This window comes from Polypterus senegalus, chromosome 2 (genome assembly GCF_016835505.1).
Source record: "Polypterus senegalus isolate Bchr_013 chromosome 2, ASM1683550v1, whole genome shotgun sequence".
Lineage (NCBI taxonomy): Eukaryota > Metazoa > Chordata > Cladistia > Polypteriformes > Polypteridae > Polypterus > Polypterus senegalus.
The window spans coordinates 188,480,685-188,504,121 of NC_053155.1; the positions used below are offsets into that span (position 1 = coordinate 188,480,685).

The following is a 23,437-nucleotide window of genomic DNA, read 5'->3' on the forward strand; positions in this document are numbered from 1 at the left end:
ACCTTGGCAGCATATGTTGTAACTGGGAAAGGAAATCTAAGTCCCCAAAGACCTTGGCAGAAACTCATGTAAATGAAGGGTGCCACTTTGGTGCCATGCCAGCTGGTTCGAGTCCAATTGTTGTAAGGTGATAATAATCACTGCAGCTCCCCCATCTCTATAATGTTCAATATGTTTATTAAGATGTGAATACTATCAATAACTGCTAGAATGCTGCTGTGCCTTTAATGACATAGACTGGTATGAAATAGGTGCTGTGTACATTTTTGTTTGTAATTGTCTAAACATCAAATTTCCTAAGCCTGCATGTTTTATAGTAGACCCACTAAAACATTAGGATTGATGCTGGTAATGTAATCAATATGATTTTAAAATATTTAGTTAACAATTAAAGTAACCAGAAGTAAGTATGGGTGAAATTATTTAGGGTGTCAAGTGGTTCACAATTTTTTCCCAACATAAATAGTTGCCACATGTTGCCATAGCTGAACCAGATTAAATCATATTTTATTCAAACAATAGAGCTACCATAAAACTACTGTAAGCAAATGGGCTGGAACAACAGGTTTTCCCAGTCTAAACTTTTGTTGAAGTACTTGCTGTCACAGAGACTAGGGATTTCACACATTGAATTTTGAATGGAGGACACAACTGCTGCCATTTTTATTCTACACACACTCTTAATAACAAGCTAAAGAAAATTAAACAACGCTTTGTTTGGTTATAATAAGATTTATAAAGTACCAATGACACTTTGAAATAGAGCCTAACTATAAAACATCTATTAGTTGCAATAGATGCTCTATAAGTAGTAAGGCCTTAAGAAAGGCTTGCTTGTATTGCATAGCAATGTGACTAATAGATGTACAACAGCAACTCATTCTGACCTCCTAAACATCCCCTGTCTCTAACTGGTTTACTGGCTCTCACCTCTTTACCACCTAATAGTTAATGTGTTGTGAGCATTCTAGCATAAAAATGGCTGCTGTTGCAGGATCCATGTGGATGTTGAACATTCGTGGTGGTTAAAATGGTTCCTCTACTGTCTATGTAAAGCACTTTGAGTGTCTAGAAAAGCTCACTCTATCTATCTATCTATCTATCTATCTATCTATCTATCTATCTATCTATCTATCTATCTATCTATCTATCTATCTATCTATCTATCTATCTATCTATCTATCTATCTATCTATCTGGAGTTATACCAATGAATTTCACAGCAAAATCAAAAATTAAAAAAGAAAACACAAATTCTTCAGTCTTCTTGACCTAGAATAAACAAGGATCATTGCCTGTCTCTTATTTATACTGTGACTTACTCAATTGCCAACCAGAAATCATAAAAAAATCCCTTTCTTCTTTCATACTCCTTCTCAAAAGTCTGGCACTATTACTGATTACTGAGTTTTCATCCATCCATCCATCCATCCGTCCATCCTCTTCTGCTTATTTGAGATCGGGTCGCTGGGGCAGCAGCTTGAGCAGAGATGACCAGACTTCCCTCTCCTCGCCCACTTCTTCTGGCTCTTCCGGGGGAATCTTGAGGTGTTCCCAGGCCAGCCAGAAGACATAGTCCCATCAGCGTGTCCTGGGTCTTCCCCGGGGCCTCCTCCCGGTTGGACATGCCCGGGACACCTCACCAAAAAGCCGTCCAGGAGGCATCCTGATCAGATCCCCGAGCCACCTCATCTGACTCCTCTCGATATAGAGCAGCGGCTCTACTCTGAGCCCCTCCCGGATGACTGAGCTTCTAACCTTATCTTTAAGGGAAAGCCCAGACACCCTGTGGAGGAAACTCATTTCAGCCGATTGTATAACGATCTCGTTCTTTTGGTCACTACCCATAGCTCATGACCATAGGTGAGGGTAGGAACATAGATCGACTGGTAAATTGAGAGCTTTGCCTTACGGCTCAGCTCCTTTTTCACCACGACAGACTGATGCAGAGCCCGCATCACTGCGGATGCTGCACCGATCCGCCTGTCGATCTCATGCTCCATTCTTTCGTCACTCATGAACAAGACCCCGAGATACTTGAACTCCTCCACTTGGGGCAGGATCTCTCTCCCAACCCTGAGAGGGCACTCCACCCTTTTCTGGCTGAGGACCATGGTCTTGGATTTGGAGGTGCTGATTCCCATCCCAGTCGCTTCACACTCAGCTGCAAACTGATTCAGAGAGAACTGAAGATCACGGCCTGATGAAGCAAACAGGACAACATCATCTGCAAAAAGCACTGACCCAATCCTGAGTCCACCAAACCGGAACCCCTCAATGCCCTGGCTGCTCCTAGAAATTCTGTCCATAAAAGTTATGAACAGAATCTGTGACAAAGGGCAGCCCTGGCGGAGTCCAACTTTCACTGGAAATGGGTTCGACTTGCTGCCAGCAATGCGGACCAAGCTCTGACACTAGTTGTACAGATACCAAACAGCCCTTATCAGGATTCCCTGAGGGACATGGTCGAACACCTTTTCCAAGTCCACAAAACACATGTAGACTGGTTGGGCAAACTCCCATGCACCCTCCAAGACCCTGTTAAGGTTGTAGAGCTGGTCCACCGTTCCACGACCAGGACGAAAACCACACTGTTCATCTTGAATCCGAGGTTCAACTATCCGACGGACCCTCCTCTCCAGGACACCCGAATAGACTTTTCCAGGGACGCTGAGGAGTGTGATCCCTCTGTTGTTGGAACACACCCTTCTTAAAGAGGGGGACCACCACCCCAGTCTGCCAATCCAGAGGAACTGTCCCCGATGTCCATGCAATGTCCAGAGGCGTGTCAACCAAGACAATCCTACAACATCCAGAGCCTTGAGGAACTCCGGGCGTATCTCATCTACCCTTGGGGCCCTGCCACCAAGGAGTTTTTTGACCACTTCGGTGACCGCAGTCCCAGAGTTGGGGGAGCCCACCTCCAAGTGCCCAGGCTCTGCTTCCTCATTGGAAGGCATGTTAGTGGGATTGAGAAGGTCTCTGAAGTACTACCCCCACCAACCCACAACGTCCCAATTCGAAGTCAGCAGCACACCATCCCCACCATATACAGTGTTGACACTGCACTGCTTCTCCCTCCTGAGACGCAGGATGGTGGACCACAATCTCCTCGAAGCCGTCCGAAAGTCATTCTCCATGGCCTCCCCAAACTCCTCCCATGCCTGAGTTTTTGCCTCAGCAACCACTGAAGCCGCATTCCGCTTGGCCTGCCGGTACCTATTAGCTGCCTGCAGAGTCCCACAGGACAAAAAGTCCCGTAGGACTCCTTCTTCACTTTGACAGCATCCCTGACTGCCGGTGTCCACCAACGGGTTCAGGGGTTGCCACCACGACAGGCACTGACCACCTTACGGTCACAGCTCCGGTCAGCCACCTCAACAATAGAGGCACAGAACATGGCCCATTCGGACTCAGTGTCTCCCACCTCCCTCGGGACATGGTCAAAGTTCTGCTGAAGATGGGAGTTGAAGCTACTTCTGACAGGGACCTCTGCCAGACGTTCCCAGCAGACTCTCACAATATGTTTGGGCCTACCAGGCCTGATCGGCATCCTCCCCCACCATCGAAGCCAAATCACCACCAGGTGGTGATTAGTTGACAGTTCCGCCTCTCTGTTCACCCGAGTGTCCAAGTCGATCATCGAACTGAGGCCTAGGGTGTCCTGGTGCCAAGTGGACATATGAACACCTCTATGCTTGAACATGGTGTTCCTTATGGACAATACGTGACGAGCACAGAAGTCCAATAACAAAACACAGCTCGGGTTCAGATCGGGGGGGCCATTCCTCTCAATCACGTCCTTCCAGGTCCAGGTCTCACTGTCATTGCCCATGTGAGCATTGAGATCTCAACAGAACAAGGGAGTCCCCAGAAGGTATGCCCTCTAGCACCCCCTCCAGGGACTCCAAAAAGGGTGGATACTCCAGACTGCTCTTTGGCGCATACGCGCAAACAACAGTTAGGACCCGTCTCTCCACCCAAAGGCAGAGGGAGGCTACCCTCTCGTCCACCGGTTAAACCTCAATGAACAGGCTCCAAGTCAGGGGGCAATAAGTATGCCCACACCAGCTCGGCGCCTCTCACCGGGGGCAACTCCAGAGTGGTAGAGAGTCCAGCCCCTCTCAAGGAGATTGGTTCCAGAGTCCAAACTGTGCTTTGAGGTGAGTCCAACTATATCTAGCCGAAACCTCTCGAACCTCACGCACTACTTCAGGCTCCTTCCCCTTCAGAGAGGTGACATTCCACGGTCCCAAAAGCCAGCTTCTGTAGGTGATGATCGGACCGCCAAGGTCCCCGCCTTTGGCCACCACCCAACTTACATTGCACCCGACCTCCTTGGCCCCTCCCATAGGTGCTGAGCCCATGGGAAGCATTACTGAGTTTTTTCATTTTTTTTTTCCATGGGAAAAATCAAAATCAAAGTCGTAAACAAAATTAGTCAGTCAGTCAGCCAGTCATTTTCCAATCTGCTATATTCTAACACAGGGTCATGGGGGTCTGCTGGAGCCAGTCCCAGCCAGCACAGGGCACAAGGTAGGAACAAATCCCAAGCAGGGCACCAGCCCACCGCAGACAAAATTAGTAGCCTTTCCTAAATAATATGAATGTGCTAGTCTCTCATGAGTCTTTCCATAGCTTGTTACTACTTCCTTTTGCCATGTTGTAAATTTATAATATTCTGTACTTTTCTAAAGAAATCTGCACATTATTCAGTGGACCAGAGTAGATTATCAGCCCACAATCCTTTCCATTTTTATTCTTGCATTTAATTTTATATTGTCTCATAGAGTGTCTGAGTGACACGTTCCTAAAGGTATGTAATACCCCCACAGGGTGAGAGAAAGGGGCATTGCTGCTAAAAGTGTTACCTTTTTTAGCCTTTGCAGAAGCAAGAAGACGTAGTTGCCCTTGAGGTCAACTAACCCCATCCCTTCCTGCCTGAATGTTATAAGAATCCAACACCTGTAAATGTTGGCATCTCATTTGCATGCAGACTTCATTGAGGATGGTATTCTGCCACTGTGACACATACATACATACAAGCTGCTTTAGAGAAAGCCAAGACAACTATTTATGTTAGATTTTGCAAAAGTGTGGGCTTGTTTTGTTAATAATTTGCCACTACAATTAAAAGGGGCAACCTGGCTAGCATCCCAACCATTCACAAAGTCACTCTGTCTTCCTTCCTCCTGTCCACAACATGCATTAATTAAAAAATGATGCACAATCAGCTTAAAATGACTTTTAGTTACCATGACAGTGAACAGAGTCCTTATATTTGCAATTGTTGGATTATTAAGAAAAAAGGAGGCACGACTCTAAATTTTAAAAAAGTGAATCAACCAAAAAATAGAAAAAAATAAGCAATAATAATAGGAAGTGCTGAGCCACAACCCACTGGATGAAGACTAACAAGCAGATCCAGGAAAAGTTGGAGAACGTTTCTCCGGGAAAGCTTGGGTATGTCTGGAAATTATTCAGACCAGCAACCCTCACAAGGAAAAGCAGAATGAAAATTAGGATGTTGATGATGATTATAATAATAATACTAAAGCTGAATCATCTCCTGAACACTAGGTGTAGCGACTGAAAAAAGCATGTTTCTGAAAGTTCATAAAATGTAAGATTAATATAATATATAATATAACATTTTGTTAATTTTAAGTGTTTCTGAGAGTCATCTAATTGAATTACACATTTTATATATTCAAGAATTGTGGCCACTTGACACCTCCACCACAGGAGAATTCCTCCTGTCACCATCTGCTATTACATGTCTTCATACTTCAGCTTTAGTCCTGGGGGATCTTTAGTGCCTGGGTGCTTTTGTTTTTGCTTGTAATTGGACTCCTGAACATGCTGGTATTTCCAAATAAGGTTTGTTTACTTTTTGTATATTTTTAAAAAATGTAAATAAATACATAAAAGTACAAATTTAGCTCGTGCTGTGCCTTTATGACTACTAAACTACAACTGATAAAGGCCAGCTATTTCAACATACAGTATGTTTCAGTTAAAAGCATGACTGTGTCTCTGATTATTACATTTTTTTGCATTGAAAATCTCTTCCCCCTCAAGACTGAGATTGACTCTAACAGACATACTTCATGATCTTCTTACATAACCAGTACAATTCTGACTTTATTAGTTTAACATTCGCTTGAATGTCTATAAGATGTTTGAAAAGACTGAAATTTTGTAAGCAACCATGAGCGGGCATACAATAAACTCCTTTTTCAGTCAAATATATTTTTCAACTCTCCATACCAAAGCATTTTTGCTAAATTGGTGTTTGCTTCTTAATTTCAGAGTTCAGAAGGATTATTCAAAATAACCTCCCAGCATGTCCTTGTTTGTTTAAGAATGTGGTTAAAATAGAAGTGTCCTCAGTAATTAAGAGACCTTCATTTTGCCTCTTTAATGTTTCTATTATGTTGTTTGTCAAATCAATAATGTGGTAAAACAGTCCCAATAAACCAATGTGATGTCATATAATGAGCCTTTTGGAGAAGATACCATATCTATTAGCACTCTCGCCTAGGTCTGTGCAGTAAAAATTCAGTGCAGGTTAAGAAAAAGAATAAAAGCAAGTTACTAATGGACACACTAGCCAGTAAACTAATATGTGTGGATGAACCTGCCTCAACATTATTCTTGTGAATAATTTTAATTTTATAGATTAAAGTTATCAGAAACATTGGCTTGGGGCATATTACATGGTTTTGAGTCTATCTATAAAAGTTATGGGGAATGCTTTTGATGTGATACACCAGATAATACAAATTCAATTTCAGAGTGGAGAAGGTCTTGCCGGAGAACAACTGACATCACTTCCTGACTTTCATCTTGCAACTCATCCACTTCAAATACACTCATAAAAATAAAAGTGATTCTAGGGTGATTCTCCCTAAACATTCTCTAAATGTTTTGCAGTAAATAACCATGAATAGATGGTAACATCCGTAAAAACACCAATGGATCATGATTTTAAAAGGGCTCTTGCTAAATCTGTATGTAACAGGGGCTAAGTCCAGGTTTTCTTAATCTGTTAGTGTCCTGCTAGGTAGCCTACCATACATTAAAGAGTTCAGGTTTTTTTTTTTATATATATATATGGATGTTTTTCAAAGCTCAAACAGCAAACATCATATGCAAATAACCCTTCCCTAAAGGGAATGGTGCTTTTTCAAGAAATAGTTCTTTGAGGAAACATACAACTCAGTAAATAACTATAAAATGCCATTAAAGGACCAGTATTTTTGACAGTGTGTCTTTTCTGGCCTGAACGCCATCATCTTTGAGGTGGAATCCTAACCAGTAAAGTATCACTAGTGACGGCATCATTTACCCTAACCTATTATCTGTTTTCTGTATTTGCTTTTACAAGGCACACAAATGGAAAGGCCTAAGAGAAGGTTTATGGATGTGGTGACAGAGGACATGCAGGTGATGGGTGGAACAGAATAAGACTAAGATGAATAAGATGTAGAGGACAGAAAGATATGGAAGAAGATGATCTGCTGTGACAACCCCTAACAGGAGTAGCTGAAAGAAGAAGGAGAAGATTGAGTCTAATTATAATAATTGTCATTTAATTAAGACAGTACTTATTTTTTTGTGATAAAAAAAACCTTTACAATCATAGAAAAACAAATTGTAACCACAGAAGGCAACAATAACACCCCCTACCAACCCTCCCAAAATTGCCCTGTAAAAAGGGATCCATTTAAGTTTGAACTTCCTACTACCCCAATGGACTAGTGAGAGAGGTCAGATAGACATGGTAAACCGCAAAGGAGAAAAAAGAATAAGAAAGAAATTAGTTATAATAAACTGTGGAAGATATTACAACACTGTATAGCATGCACATAAAGACCTTTCTTGTGACAGCAGACTGAAAATGCAAACAATATTCAAAATTAGGGTTAGGGTTAGGACAATATTCAAAAGGTATCACAGGTATTAGTCTGATACAAACTGTGCCATTGTTCTGCCTGCTTACTTTCACATAAGATTATTTAATTTTGAGAAGATTTTGTTATGCTTTGAACATGAAGATTCTACACAACTAATGCATCAGTGTGAGATTCACATATCAAGTTGTGTAAGACTGGCTCTATTTTCACACTGTTTATAAATTAAGTCTGTATTGAAAATAAGTGGAAAAAGTCTGATGCATAACATCTGAGCTAATTACAACATTACCTTTAATATAAAGTTAGTTTTATTACCTAGCACTCGAGCTAACAATGAAAGACAAATTAAGCAGTGAAAATGAAGCACAGGCTAATCTGCAGACACAAACAGCAAATAATATTAATCGAAAACAGAAAAAAATATTTTGTAGTTTAGATGTGATGAATATGCAGAGTCTTTGGCTACAGAATGAGATGAGGTCTAAATTTGTGCTGTGTCACTATGCTATTGACATTCAGAATTTCTACTATTTATAACTTGAGACCTCCCCTACAGCTGACCAGCACCTCAAATAGCCAGAGCCTTTAGATCGGAACTCCTGCTTTGTTAATTTGTGTACACTTGCAGATATCAAAGGCTGTTACGCTTGTTCAGTATTTCTCCACATACTGGTTTGGATTTTCATGCTTTAGTTTTTTTCCAGTTTTTAAAGTAAGTCTTTCATATAAATGTTGTTTAGTTCTGGTGCTTATTTTACTTATTTCCCATATTTATTAATGGATATTATATGGTGTTGTAAAGGAAAATGAACCTTAATACTAAATGTCTCTTAGATAGATAGATAGATAGATAGATAGATAGATAGATAGATAGATAGATAGATAGATAGATAGATAGATAGATAGATAGATAGATAGATAGATAGATATTCATTTTTTAAAAAGATGGTACCATTTTCTGGTGGTCAGTGTGATGGAATTGGAAAATGTTATGTTTTTCTACAAATGCTAATATAAACAGCATAGTGGTACTGTTACAAAAGTTTTAAATAAAATATGGCCTATATCACTTTCTCATCCATAACAGCAGTATTAGACCATTCACAATTTAAGAAATGCAGCTTTTAATAAAATATATGTTATCTGTCTTTTGCAGTCTGTACAATGTTGGATGTTCTCATCATCGGTGCAGGACCACATGCTTTAACCCTAGCATCCCTCTTAAGGCACCCCAACTTTTCAAACAGCGCTAATGATTCACACATCCTAGATGGGATTTTCCTAAGTAAGACTAGGATGAAAAATGGAAAGTCAAGGACAAAGGGCAAAAATGAAATGACAAAACTAATTGGTAAGACATCCATATCCTAAATCTATATTTTATTTTTTTTGATGTTACATAGCATAGCAAGAAATGTAATATTATAGCCTTTCAAAGCCACTTAATCTAATTTTAGGTTGTTAAGGCTGGTTCTTTTCCCAGCAACAATAGGCATAAAGCAAGTAGTAGGCCTGGACAAAGGTGCCAGTCCATGAGAGGACCAACTCATACACTCAACCACAGAGGGCTAATTTGGAATCGCCAGTCATCTATACCTGTACACATTTAGGGTATGTGGAGGGACAACTGATGTACCCAAAAGAAAACCCACACAGATATGGGGAGCATGTGCACACTTCACAAGGACAACAAGCATGCATGGGACATAAACTGAGGATGTTTAATCTGTGAGGCAGTAGAGCTATCCATTGCAGCACACTGCCCCCTTCAGACCCCTTTTTTGAGTATGAAATATTAAAAAAGTATACTTTGTGGATTTAGGAGGAAGGGTTACCCTGGGCTTAAACCTTTGTATGGGCACCACCTAGGTATTCTAAGGGAACCACAAAAAATTGTATGTAGTGTCAAAGCTTAGATGTCACCTAAACTTGAAAAAAAACCTACACAAGAACAGGAAGTTGTGCAAAAGCATGCAATAAGTGTATGGAAAGAAGCAAGGAAACAGTACCTGAGATTATATATATATATATATATATATATATATATATATACACACACTCGCCTAAAGGATTATTAGGAACACCATACTAATACGGTGTTTGACCCCCTTTCATCTTCAGAACTGCCTTAATTGTACGTGGCATTGAATCAACAAGGTGCTGAAAGCATTCTTTAGAAATGTTGGCCCATATTGATAGGATAGCATCTTGCAGTTGATGGAGATTTGTGTGATGCACATCCAGGGCACGAAGCTCCCGTTCCACCACATCCCAAAGATGCTCTATTGGGTTGAGATCTGGTGACTGTGGGGGCCATTTTAGTACAGTGAACTCATTGTCATGTTCAAGAAACCAGTTTGAAATGATTCGAGCTTTGTGACATGGTGCACTATCCTGCTGGAAGTAGCCATCAGAGAATGGGTACATGGTGATCATGAAGGGATGGACATGGTCTGAAACAATGCTCAGGTAGCCCGTGGCATTTAAACGATGCCCAATTGGCAGTAAGGGGCCTAAACTGTGCCAAGAAAACATCCCCCACACCATTACACCACCACCACCAGCCTGCACAGTGGTAACAAGGCATGATGGATCCATGTTCTCATTCTGTTTATGCCAAATTCTGACTCTACCATTTGAATGTCTCAACAGAAATCGAGACTCATCAGACCAGGCAACATTTTTCCAGTCTTCAACTGTCCAATTTTGGTGAGCTCGTGCAAATTGTAGCCTCTTTTTCCTATTTGTAGTGGAGATGAGTGGTACCCTGTGGGGTCTTCTGCTGTTGTAGCCCATCAGCCTCAAGGTTGTGCGTGTTGTGGCTTCACAAATGCTTTGCTGCATACCTCGGTTGTAAAGAGTGGTTATTTCAGTCAAAGTTGCTCTTCTATCAGCTTGAATCAGTCAGCCCATTCTCCTCTGACCTCTAGCATCAACAAGGCATTTTCGCCCACAGGACTGCCGCATACTGGATGTTTTTCCCTTTTCACACCATTCTTTGTAAACCCTAGAAATGGTTGTGCATGAAAATTCCAGTAACTGAGCAGATTGTGAAATAATCAGACCGGCTCGTCTGGCACCAACAACCATGCCACGCTCAAAATTGCTTAAATCACCTTTCCTTCCTATTCTGACATTCAGTTTGGAGTTCAGGAGATTGCAAATGCATTGAAGCAACTGCCATGTGATTGGTTGATTAGATAATTGCATTAATGAGAAATTGAACAGGTGTTCCTAATAATCCTTTAGGTGAGTGTATATATATATATATATATATATATATATATATATATATATATATACACATACTGTATAGTAGATATAGTACTGTGCAAAAGTTTTAGGCAGGTGTGAAAAAATGCTGTATACAAAGAATGCTTTCAGAAATATAAATAATGATTGTTTATTTTTATCAATTTACAAAATGCAAAGTAAGTGAACAAAAGAAAAATCTAAATCAAATCAATATTTTGTGTTACTACCTTTTGCCTTCAAACCAGCATCAATTCTTATAGGTACACTTGCACAAAGTCAGGGATTTTGTAGGATTCTAGTCAGATGTATGATCAACCAATTATACCAAACAGGTGCTAATGATCATCAATGTCACACGTAGGTTGAAACACAGTCATTAACTGAAACAGAAACAGCTGTGTAGGAGGCTTAAAACTGGGTGAGGAACAGCCAAACTCTGCTACCAAGGTGAGGTTGTGGAAGACAGTTTCATGTCATGGCAAGATTGAGCACAGCAACAAGACACAAGGTAGTTATACTGCATCAGCAAGGTCTGTCCCAGACAAAGATTTCAAAGCAGACTGGGGTTTCAAAATGTGCTGTTCAAGCTCTTTTGAAGAAGCACAAAGAAACGGGCAATGATGAGGATCTTAGACGTAGTGGTCGGCCAAGGAAACTTAGTGCAGCAGATGAAAGACACATCAAGTTTATTACCCTTCGAAATCGGAAGATGTCCAGCAGTGCCATCAGCTCAGAACTGGCAGAAACCAGTGGGCCCCAGGTACACCCATCTACTGTCTAGAGAAATCTGGCCAGAAGTGGTCTTCATGGAAGAGTTGCAGCTAAAAAGCCATATCTCCGACGCGGAAACAAGGCCAAGCGACTCAAGTATGTACGAAAACATAGGAACTGGGGTGCAGAAAAATGGCAGCAGGTGCTCTGGACTGATAAGTCAAAATTTGAAATATTTGGCGGTAGCTTGTACTTATAAGTACAAACAGTTCTACAAGGAGCAGTTGATGGACTGATTGAGTGCGTTTAGAGCTCTTGGGATGAAACTCTTTCTGAACCGCGAAGTCCATACAGGAAAGGTTTGAAGTGTTTGCCATGTGAAAAGCAGTTCAAGTAGGAAGCATGGCTGAGGCAGCATATGCTTGATGCTGTATACCGATAATTCTCTTTCCGATCAGCTTATAAGTACAATCACCTCACTGTAAACTTGCACTGCAGTTATAATATTGCACAACCTGAGCCACTTTATAAAGCGCGTATTTACATATGACGATATTTTTAAGATGAATTGCAGCAAAATATGTTTATTATTATATTATACAGAAAAAAACTTTAACTTCATTTAAATAATCTATATTGTTAATAATTAAAGGACATGGTGTTGCTATGCTAGCAAGGATCTGGCGCTCCGCTCACGATTGTTTCTGCCTCGCACTGTATGCTTCACTGGGACTGGCATGAAGGATAGAATAATTAAACATGTACTACGAAGATATTTCAATGTTCCTAAAAATTTTTGAAGAATCGACATTATAAGCTTACAGATGGCTTAACATCTATTATAGAGCTAATTGTGTGGCGATCGGTTACTTGGAGAAAGAAAAGGAAGGACAGGAATTGGAGGTTAGTACGTTTGAAAGAGACAGTACTGCAGGGGCGGCCTTAGGCATGTGCAAACTGTTGTCTTTTCACAGAAGGCTGAGCTTAAATCACGCTGACCGGGATTTATGTAGCGGAAGAACGTGGAAGTTGGAGTACGCACAGATTCCTGCATCTAGATTTTTCTGTGCGTAAGCACATTTCGGCTTTTGTGCTTACATCATGTTATAGTGCGAATTCTACTCACGGCGTTATGCATGAGGTCCCAGGTCTGGAGTGTACCCTCGTTTCCAGCGAGCACTTTGTAAGGATGACTTGTCTTTAGCATTGTAGAGAATTGTGAGGTTATTAGCTAGTGCCCATTCTTCCACAGCTTCACCATCTTTATTGGTTTGACTGTATCCCCAGATGGTATTGTGACTATTAAAGTCACCTACTATGAGGTGAGCATCTGGTTCAAACTGGACTTCCTGGGGCCAATTAAATAGGGTTGGAGGTGGCTTGTATACCGAGATGATGTTCAGGTGTTCCATTTCTACAGATAAGATCTCAATCCCCTCATTTGTAAAATCTCTGCTTGTCAGGATGGTGGACATATAACACACTTCAGTGAACCGAGCTTGGATGGAAGATGACAAGGTCCATTCATGGTATTTTGGGAGGTGCACAGGTCTTATGGGTCTCCTGCAGGCATATTAGATCACCATTGAGTGATTTAAGGAGTTCGACTTTGTTGGCAGACATGGCTTCAGCATTTCAAGTAACAATTCTAAATTTGGACATTTTTGGGGCAGAGGGTTTATCCTTTTACCCCCCCCGGGATGAGTGCAGTGGACTGTGTAGTGTAGCAATTGGTCTCTGTCTGGTAGGGCAGATTAACAGGGATAACAGGGACACCACGAGAGGGTCTGCTACATGCCCCCAATGGGTTGTAATGAAAAGCTTAATGGCTTTAAATGTGGCATTGTCATAGTATGCCACCTTTGCTACAAGTTATTATGTGAAATGTTTGCTGTGCTAGACCTTCTCCAACCAACTGTAAGTGCAATTATTGCAAAGTGTAATCATCTAGGAGCAAAAATGGCTCATCCACAAAGTGGAAAACCGTGAAAAATGGTAAAGAAGGGCGACAGACTGCTGAAGCACACAGCAGGCAAAAATCGTGGCATTTAAACTAGATTATAAATGTTTAATTTGGTCAGGGAGAAGAATCTTGTTGATAACATTTACTAATGTAGTTGACTATGGACATAAAAAAATATATATTACAATGAAATTAAGTGGCATTCAAATGATACTAAATGTTTTTCTATGCAAAGCCTTATTAAAATTTCAAATACAGTACATTGACATTAAATGATTAATAATTTAAAAATTATTTTGGAGTTAAAATTTAGTTATTCAAAGGGTATGTCAAAACATGACTCAATTACTTGGATTAAGTGGGTTTGGAAATGTCCTCCGATGTTGTTATATTGTAAATCGTGGTCTTCTTTGATTGCTAGGAATTTTATTATCTCTTTTGTGAACAACATGAATTCAATTTAGCTGAATAAATTTCATCCAAAACGTATGCAAAATGTGTGAATCCCTTTCTATGTAGCATTCAAGTAATTCAGACCATTAAAGTAAAACCATTTAAGACAATCATGAAAAAACATAACAATTCAAAGATGTTAAAAAAACTGCAAATAATTCCAGTGATGTCATCTGGGAAAACTTTTATGACTCTCAGGCCATGTTATTGATTGTACATTTTTAGAACAAGCTGATAATCTCCTGAAGCAAGTGGATACTCCTGAAAGCCCTCCTCTATCTGTAAAAGTAGTTGATCCCTATGGTGAATGGGTGACACTGTGGCAAAAGCAGTTTAATGCCTTGAGAATCCCGCATCTCCGTTCCCATACGCTTGTCCACACGGATCCTTTCAACAAGGTAGGAATTCTTTCAAAGGCTGTCTACTTCTTCTCTTCTTGTTTATACTGTTCCATAAGTATGTATAAACAGATTCTACTCATATATGATTAATTATAAATAGAATGAAGACTGTAACTCTTTTACTCTTAACTTTTAAATTTCCCCAAATGTACTAATGTTCAATTATATTAATTCATTGGTTAATTTCACATATGTCTGAAGCATAGTTGTAGAGCTTGGTAGTGTTTCTGATTCTCAAATCCAGCATCCTGACACCTGGTCATTGACTCTGTGAAGTCTACAGATTCTCATTGCACCCATTTGAGGATTTTTCCAGGTCTTCACCCCTTTCCACCCATCACCCTCCTCCCCCCATCCAAAGGTGTGTGTGTTAGGTTGAGTGGCTCTGTGTCAGTGCTTTTAAGTGGACATTTCAATAAATTGGCAACTTGTCCAGAATTTTTCTGTCTTGATGCTTGTGGCATATCCTCTGGTCTTAAGAAATTTAGAAATGAGTTAAGTGTGTTTGAGAATGTTATAATATATGTGTTGCAGCATATATCACTGTAAACAACGTTTTTAATACAAAGATAGAACTGATTTTATTGTTTGTGACTCACAATACACATCTATAATCAAATTTGTAATGAAACTTTAAAAATTCCACAAGCCTTGGAACTAAACTCATTTTTTTATTTTATAGTAATAATTGACAGAAATAGCTGAGTATAATTTGCCAAAGGCTGGAACAGTACATGATATCTTTTCAGTGATTGATTTTGCTAATAAAAGTAAGAGGTTCAGCATGGTGTTATCAAAATAAAAATTAAGCTAAAACAGTTAAAATGTAGAGCTCACAAGATAGTCATGAAAGGTTCATACTATATTGTTGTGCAAAGCCTAAGAAAGACTGGAGCTAATTTCTCTGAATTAGAAATTTTAATGGAGGTGTAGCTACTTTAAATGTACACTGTGGCTTAACATAGATTAAATAAAACTTTGGGTATCACACTATCTTTGGTTACTGTATAAACTGCTGTTTGAGAGCACAAAAGTCCATGGCGACCAGAATTAGTAAATTGGGGACAATATCTCATCAGAACTGGTTTCCAGCCAAATAGAGAAGAGTCTAAAAAACTAAAAGAACATACCACATCAATTGTATTTGTGTCTGTGTTTCTATTTTTCAGTTGCTATGTCTCTCTTATTCCAGCAGATGGAGCATGACAAACATCTTTTATTATAAAATGCATTTCATTTGCCATTCCAATACAGTAGATGTCACCTCATAAACATTGAAACTGCCTTTACAATTCTCAAGCCAAACAGCATGTAACAAAGACATGGGCATGTGTGGTACACTGCAGACATTAACACTGTTGTCTACATTGATTATTTAGATTTCAATCTGTCTTTGATGGGTATCAAAGCGAGTATATGTTATATATTATAGAGAGTTTCCATTTTAACTATTAATTTTATAAACACTTCTTACATTACCTAGATATAACCAAGCACAGATATGAGGAAAAGAAATCTGAGAGGCACTAAAATTAATATTTCAACATCTTCCAGGAAGCAAGAAAGTGACAGTCAATTTGGAAATGGTTTGAGCCAAACATATTTTAAAGAACAATTTGAAAATTATCAAAAAATTTGTAAATAAGGCCTTAGGGGGTGGCACGGTGGCTCAGTGGGTAGCGCTGCTGCCTCACAGTTGGGAGACTCAGGTTCGCTTCCTGGGTCTTCCCTGCGTGGAGTTTGCATGTTCTCCCTGTGTCTGCAAGGGTTTCCTCCCACAGTCCAAAGACATGCAGGTTAGGTGCATTGGTGATTCTAAATTGTGCATGGTGTGCAGTGGGCTGGTGCCTTGGTCATGGTTTGTTTCCTGTCTTGCGCCCTGTGTTGGCTAGGATTGGCTCCAGCAAACCCCTGTGACCCTGTAGTTAAAATATAACAGGTTGGCTAATGAATGGATGGATGGTCTTAAGGTTAGGATTAGGGTTAGAAAAAAAATAAGAACATGACTTGCTCTATCAATAATGCTAACTGATTTAATGGGCATTCGGGGGTTCAGATGTCCTAAATATTTTCTACGCTATACTTTGTTTACCTGCTTTGTGTTTTAATTTAGGCACAAGACGTTTTGTAGTTTAATTAATTAAAGAAACGGAAAATAAAATATATAAGTTATTCAAATAGTTTAATTATACTGTACATTTCTAAAGATGCTGTCTTCATTGATAACTTATCTGAGGGAGGTTTAACATAAGGAGAATATGGATGTGTATTGTAATGACCTAGGGGATGGGGTATTTTGGGCAGATGTCACAGGGCTCTTGCCTTCTGCTATTTTCTTTCCTTGGCTGCCCTACAATCCTGCTGCCATACATGGCCACCCAGAGCTCTTTCATGCAGCTCTACATGCTGTTTTCTGCCCCGTTTTTGAATTTTGTTTTTCATTCATTCCACTGATTTCACTTCATACCTCACTTAGGCTCACTCAGAGGTAACACTATATCTGCCTTAATTTCCCCAAATCTGTGAGGCTGCAGCACAGATGTTGCAAAAGGCAAAATTTATTACTGTTTTATATACTTGTTCTCAAACCATTTTATAAATATCAAAAACATTGACTTTTGGCCTTAGAGGGATTAAGTGTCTGAAAATTATTGTTTTAAAATAAGATTCTGATTCCAGCTAACAATTCTTGTTTATTCATCAGTCTGCACAGATCCTGCCAAAACTAGACAATTTATAATTATTTTCCCCTAAGGTTTTATTTTCTTAAGAGTTATTGTATTATTTTCTGAGATTAATTGTAATTGTACTTAAATGTTCCATCTCTTTGATCTCTCTGCTATCAGCTTTCTTTATATATTTTTCAAATGGTAAACATATAAGAGGGCAAATAGTCATGCGGTTTTCTGTAACACACTGGCATTCCTACTACTCTATTCATGGCCTGTCTTAAAAAAATAAAGAATAATTTAACTGTCATTCTGGAAAGTAAATAAACCCAAATAGCAATGTATATAAAAATATATGTCAATTTCAAGCTCAAGATGGCATGACAGCACAGTATTTAATGCTTCTCTAAGACTCCAAGTTCAGTTCTAGGCCCAAACAACTGTTGGTGTTGAGTCTATACATTATTTGTCTATCTTTCTTTTATTTTATTGAAGTTATTAAAATCAAATAACATGCCATACACAACTCGAGTTTTACAAAAAGAAAAAAAAATGGTTTGAAACAAATCAACCCCCACCCCTGAGAAAGAGAGCTAGGCCAGCAGTGTAAGACTTTATGCTATTAAAGACAAATGAATAGATACAATAATAAATGACTAAAGATAAATGGAGTAAAAGAGGTGAGAGAACCTGCTTCCTCAATTTACAGTGGTGTGAAAAACTATTTGCCCCCTACCTGATTTCTTATTCTTTTACATGTTTGTCACACAAAATGTTTCTGATCATCAAACACATTTAACCATTAGTCAAATATAACACAAGTAAACACAAAATGCAGTTTTTAAATGATGGTTTTTATCATTTAGGGAGAAAAAAAATCCAAACCTACATGGCCCTGTGTGAAAAAGTAATTGCCCCCTGAACCTAATAACTGGTTGGGCCACCCTTAGCAGCAATAACTGCAATCAAGCGTTTGCGATAACTTGCAATGAGTCTTTTACAGCGCTCTGGAGGAATTTTGGCCCACTCATCTTTGCAGAATTGTTGTAATTCAGCTTTATTTGAGGGTTTTCTAGCATGAACTGCCTTTTTAAGGTCATGCCATAGCATCTCAATTGGATTCAGGTCAGGACTTTGACTAGGCCACTCCAAAGTCTTCATTTTGTTTTCTTCAGCCATTCAGAGGTGGATTTGCTGGTGTGTTTTGGGTCATTGTCCTGTTGCAGCACCCAAGATCGCTTCAGCTTGAGTTGACAAACAGATGGCCGGACATTCTCCTTCAGGATTTTTTGGTAGACAGTAGAATTCATGGTTCCATCTATCACAGCAAGCCCTACAGGTCCTGAAGCAGCAAAACAACCCCAGACCATCACACTACCACCACCATATTTTACTGTTGGTATGATGTTCTTTTCTGAAATGCTGTGTTCCTTTTACGCCAGATGTAACGGGACATTTGCCTTCCAAAAAGTTCAACTTTTGTCTCATCAGTCCACAAGGCATTTTCCCAAAAGTCTTGGCAATCATTGAGATGTTTCTTAGCAAAATTGAGACGAGCCCTAATGTTCTTTTTGCTTAACAGTGGTTTGCGTCTTGGAAATCTGTAATGCAGGCCGTTTTTGCCCAGTCTCTTTCTTATGGTGGAGTCGTGAACACTGACCTTAATTGAGGCAAGTGAGGACTGCAGTTCTTTAGACGTTGTCCTGGGGTCTTTTGTGACCTCTCGGATGAGTTGTCTCTGCGCTCTTGGGGTAATTTTGGTCGGCCTGCCACTCCAGGGAAGGTTCACCACTGTTCCATGTTTTTGCCATTTGTGGATAATGGCTCTCACTGTGGTTCGCTGGAGTCCCAAAGCTTTAGAAATGGCTTTATAACCTTTACCAGACTGATAGATCTCAATTGCTTCTGTTCTCATTTGTTCCTGAATTTCTTTGTATCTTGGCATGATGTCTAGCTTTTGAGGTGCTTTTGGTCTACTTCTCTGTGTCAGGCAGCTCCTATTTAAGTGATTTCTTGATTGAAACAGGTGTGGCAGTAATCAGGCCTGGGGGTGGCTACAGAAATTGAACTCAGGTGTGATACACCACAGTTAGGTTATTTTTTAACAAGGGGGCAATTACTTTTTCACACAGGGCCATGTAGGTTTGGATTTTTTCTCCTAAATAATAAAACCATCATTTAAAAACTGCATTTTGTGTTTACTTGTGTCATATTTGACTAATGGTTAAATGTGTTTGATTATCAGAAACATTTTGTGTGACAAACATGCAAAAGAATAAGAAATCAGGAAGGGGGCAAATAGTTTTTCACACCACTGTAAATGCTTATTCTAAAATGTTGTTGATTAGATCTTGCCATGTTTTGGAAAAGATTTGTACAAATTAGATTTTTTTCCAGTTTCAAATAGTATATAAAATCCCCCCAAAAAAAAAATACCCAATGACTTAGAATAGGAGAGTTAGGATTCTACCAGTTGAGCAATATAAGTCCATGTGCTAGTGTATTAAAGGCAATCACAGTTTGTTTGTACTTCTCCACTTTAAGCCCATCTGGAAGTTCCCCAAACACAGCTGTTAATGGATTAGGAAGGACTGTGACATCCAAGCTGTCTGAAAGGCATTTAAAGATTTTGGTCCAAAATGATGTTAATTTTGTGCAGGCCCAAAACATGTGACCCAGTGAGGCCGGAGCTTGATTGCAGGGTTCAAAGGTTGGATCTTGCCCTGTGAACATTTTAGACAATTTTAAATGAGAGAGATGCATTCAACATATAATTTTAAGTTGAATAATTCTATGCTTTACACATATGGAGCGCGAGTGAATAATGTGCATTGCTACTTTACACTCCTTTTCTGAAATATTGAGTAAGAGATCCTTTTCCCACTGTTCTCTTGGATCTTTGAAAGGGAAGGACTGTAAAATAGTTTTATATATTACAGAAATGTTGTCTGAGTCTTCGAGACTTCCAGCATAGAGATAGGTGGGAAGTGAGGAAAATTGGGCAGGTTCTGTTTAACAAAGTTTTGAATTTGAAGGTAGTGAAAGAAATGTGTTGCTGGAAAGTTAAATTTGGAGTGTAATTATTCATAGGATGCAAAAGCATTGTCTATGTACAGATCTCTAAGTGATTTAATCCCGGATGTTTTCCAGGCATTAAAAACTGTGTACGTTTGAGAGGGTGGAAAAAGGTGGTTCTCGTGCAAAGGTGCCACAGATAAAAGCTTCTCTATCTTAAAATACTTCCTACATTGGTTCCATATTCTGATTGAGTGAAGCACAATTGGGTTGTTAGTATATTGTCGATAACTTGTATTTATTGGGGTACAACGCAAGGAATATAAAGAAGTACTGTAAGATTTTATTTGTATTGTGGACCAAGCCTGTATATGTTCGTCTATTTCTGTCCATGTTCAGGTTTTTATAATTTGTATGTTTGCTGCCCAGTAATAAAATTGAAAGTTACATAGAGCCATGCCACCTTCTGCCTTAGGTCTTTGTAGAGACGCCCTTTGGATAAGTGGATATTTTGAATTCCAAACAAATGAGGTTATGGTTGAGTCTAATTTCTTAAAAAAATTATCTATTGATGTATATTGGAATGGTTTGAAAAAAAAGAGAAGCTTAGGAAGGATATTCATCTTAACAAAGTTAATTCTTCCAGCTAAAGTGGGATGTAGGGTTGACCATCTATGGAAGTCTTGCTTAATTTTCCATACAGACAGCAAAATTTTGTTGATAAATAGCTTTATGTTTACTTGTGATATTTACCCCTAGGTATTTAAACTGATCTGTGATGATAAAAGGGAAGATGTCCAATCTAATATTGTATGCTTAACAGTTCACTAGGAAGAGCACACTTTTATTCAAATTGATTCTGAGACCAGACATCCTTTGAAATTCTGTTAGTACTGTTAGGACTGAAGGCACAGTATTTTGTGGGTCTGATATATACAGTACCATATCATCTACATATAGAGAAATTTTCTGTTCCAGTCCTTCTCTGATAATCCCCTTTATCTCAATTGCATTTCAACAGTGAATTGCGAATGGCTCAATGGGGCATCCTTGTCTGGTACCACGCTGTATTTTAAAGTAGTCTGAATTGATGCTGTTAATGCAGACTGAAGCTTCTGGATTGGTATACCGTAATTTGATCCATGCACAAAAATCAAGGGGCCAAACCCAAATTTCTCTAATGTAGTGAAAAGGTAGTTCCATTCAAATGCTTCTTTCTGCATTCAATGATAATAATATTTCCGGGGTGTTTGACTTTCTTGGTGAATATATTACATTAAACAGGCGTCAAAGATTGAAGCTAATTGTTAGCCTGTAATAAATCCAATTTTATCTTGTGATATTACCGAAGGCAGCACTTTCTCCATCCTTCTAGCCAGGACTTTAAAGAGTATCTTAACATCATTATTCAGGAGTGAGATTGGACTGTACAATGCACATTTTAATAAGCCATTATTTTGTTTAGGAAAGACAGTAATTAATGCTTGGCAAAAAGTTTGAGGTAGAATTTTATTTTCTCTAGCCTCTGTAAATGTTGCTAATAGAAAGAGAGCTAGCTGAGTTAAGAATTTCTTATAAAATACGGCAGGGTAGCCATCAGAGCCTGCTGCTTTCCCACTCTGCAGTGAGTTTATAGCATCTAGTAATTCTGATAGTACCAGAGGTTTATCCAATTCCTCTGCCCTAAGAGTATCTATTTGTGGTATCTGTAATGCGTCCAGAAATGCCTTAGATTGTGTCTTGTCTTCTTTAATCTCAGTTGAGTATAAGGATTTATAGTAGTCTCTAAACGTGCACATTATATTTTTATGGTCAATGATTTTGTCTCCGTTTGTGCTGGTGATTGCTAGGATTGCACTGTGGATTTGTTGAGCTAAGATCTTATTAGCTTTCTCTCCATGTTCATAATAATGATGTAATGATTTAAGTATAAGTTGTTCAGTTTCTTTAGTTACTAAGAGGTTGAGCTCTGAATGCAGAGACTGCCTTTTCCTATGAAGCGTCTCACTTGGACACCTAGCATGTTCTCGATCTATTCTAGTAATTTCATTGATTAGCTCTGATACCTTCTTGGTTTCCAATTTATTTTTGTGGGAAAGATATAAGATGGACTGTCCTCTTAAGAAGACCTCTCTCTATCTTTTGCCGGTACATCGATTTCTCCTCACAAAGGCATGCTAGTTAGATTAAATTCTTGCATGATGTGAATAACTCTGTGTTTATATGTGAGCATTTGCCCTACAACAGATTGCTGCCCCCTTTTGTTTGAGGCTTCTGGTATATGTTCTTACACCATTGGCCCTGCAATGGTTCAAACAGTCTTGGCATATATATATATATATATATATATATATATATATATATATATATATATATATACCTTGTCACAAAAATGAGACATACTCTAATAAAGGTTTGGGGCAGCCGCACATATATTCTGGTATCCTGGCTGCAAATTCGTTTTTTATCACAATACACAGCACTGATGTGCATACAAATGAGTCCAAAACAAGACTGAGTGAAAAGGGAAAAAGGGCAGGCTTTTAAAGGGTAAGACAGGAAGTGAGGTCATAAGGATCAGGCCCGTGTTCTTCGATCATTGGATCGAGCCCGGACGTGACATCACAGGGGCCGGAGCCGGTAAGGTCTACTTCCATTGGCTCGGTCCCGGAAGTGATGTCAAGAGAGCCAGGTGGAATCTCACAGGAATGGTCTACAGGAAAGGGAGAAAAAGAGTCAGTGCATTCTGCCACATCCCGGCATGCCTCAGAACTGCCTTCACTCAAACCCTTTAGCTGCCTCCCATGCGCACGTGTGTGACAAGGCCCCTCTCTTAGCCCAGACCCATCGGGTCGGGCGACCCTAACCGAGAGGTTGTGAACCCGAGAAAGAGCATCAGCATTGGCATGGAAAGTGCCTCGGCGATGAACGAGTGAAAACTTATACGGCTGTAGGTCAAGAAACCACTGGCTGAGTAATCGCCCATTTAATCGCCAAAGCCTCCCTTTCCAACGCTGCATACCTGGTCTCCCGGTCCAACAGTTTCCGGCAC

General features: G+C 39.5%; 1 protein-coding gene across 2 annotated transcripts in view; it reads left to right on the forward strand.

The window, feature by feature from the left end:
* Nucleotides 1-8,508: 8,508 nt before the first annotated feature.
* zgc:113276 (uncharacterized protein LOC553748 homolog) overlaps nt 8,509-23,437 on the forward strand; it is a 67,894-nt gene continuing 52,965 nt past the window's right edge. For both annotated transcript variants that reach the window (XM_039745053.1, XM_039745054.1), the window contains exons 1-3: nt 8,509-8,630; nt 9,075-9,269; nt 14,526-14,698. In XM_039745053.1, coding sequence (XP_039600987.1) covers nt 9,083-9,269; nt 14,526-14,698 — 360 coding nt within the window. In that variant the 5' untranslated portion in view covers nt 8,509-8,630; nt 9,075-9,082. The remainder of the gene's footprint in view (nt 8,631-9,074; nt 9,270-14,525; nt 14,699-23,437) is intronic.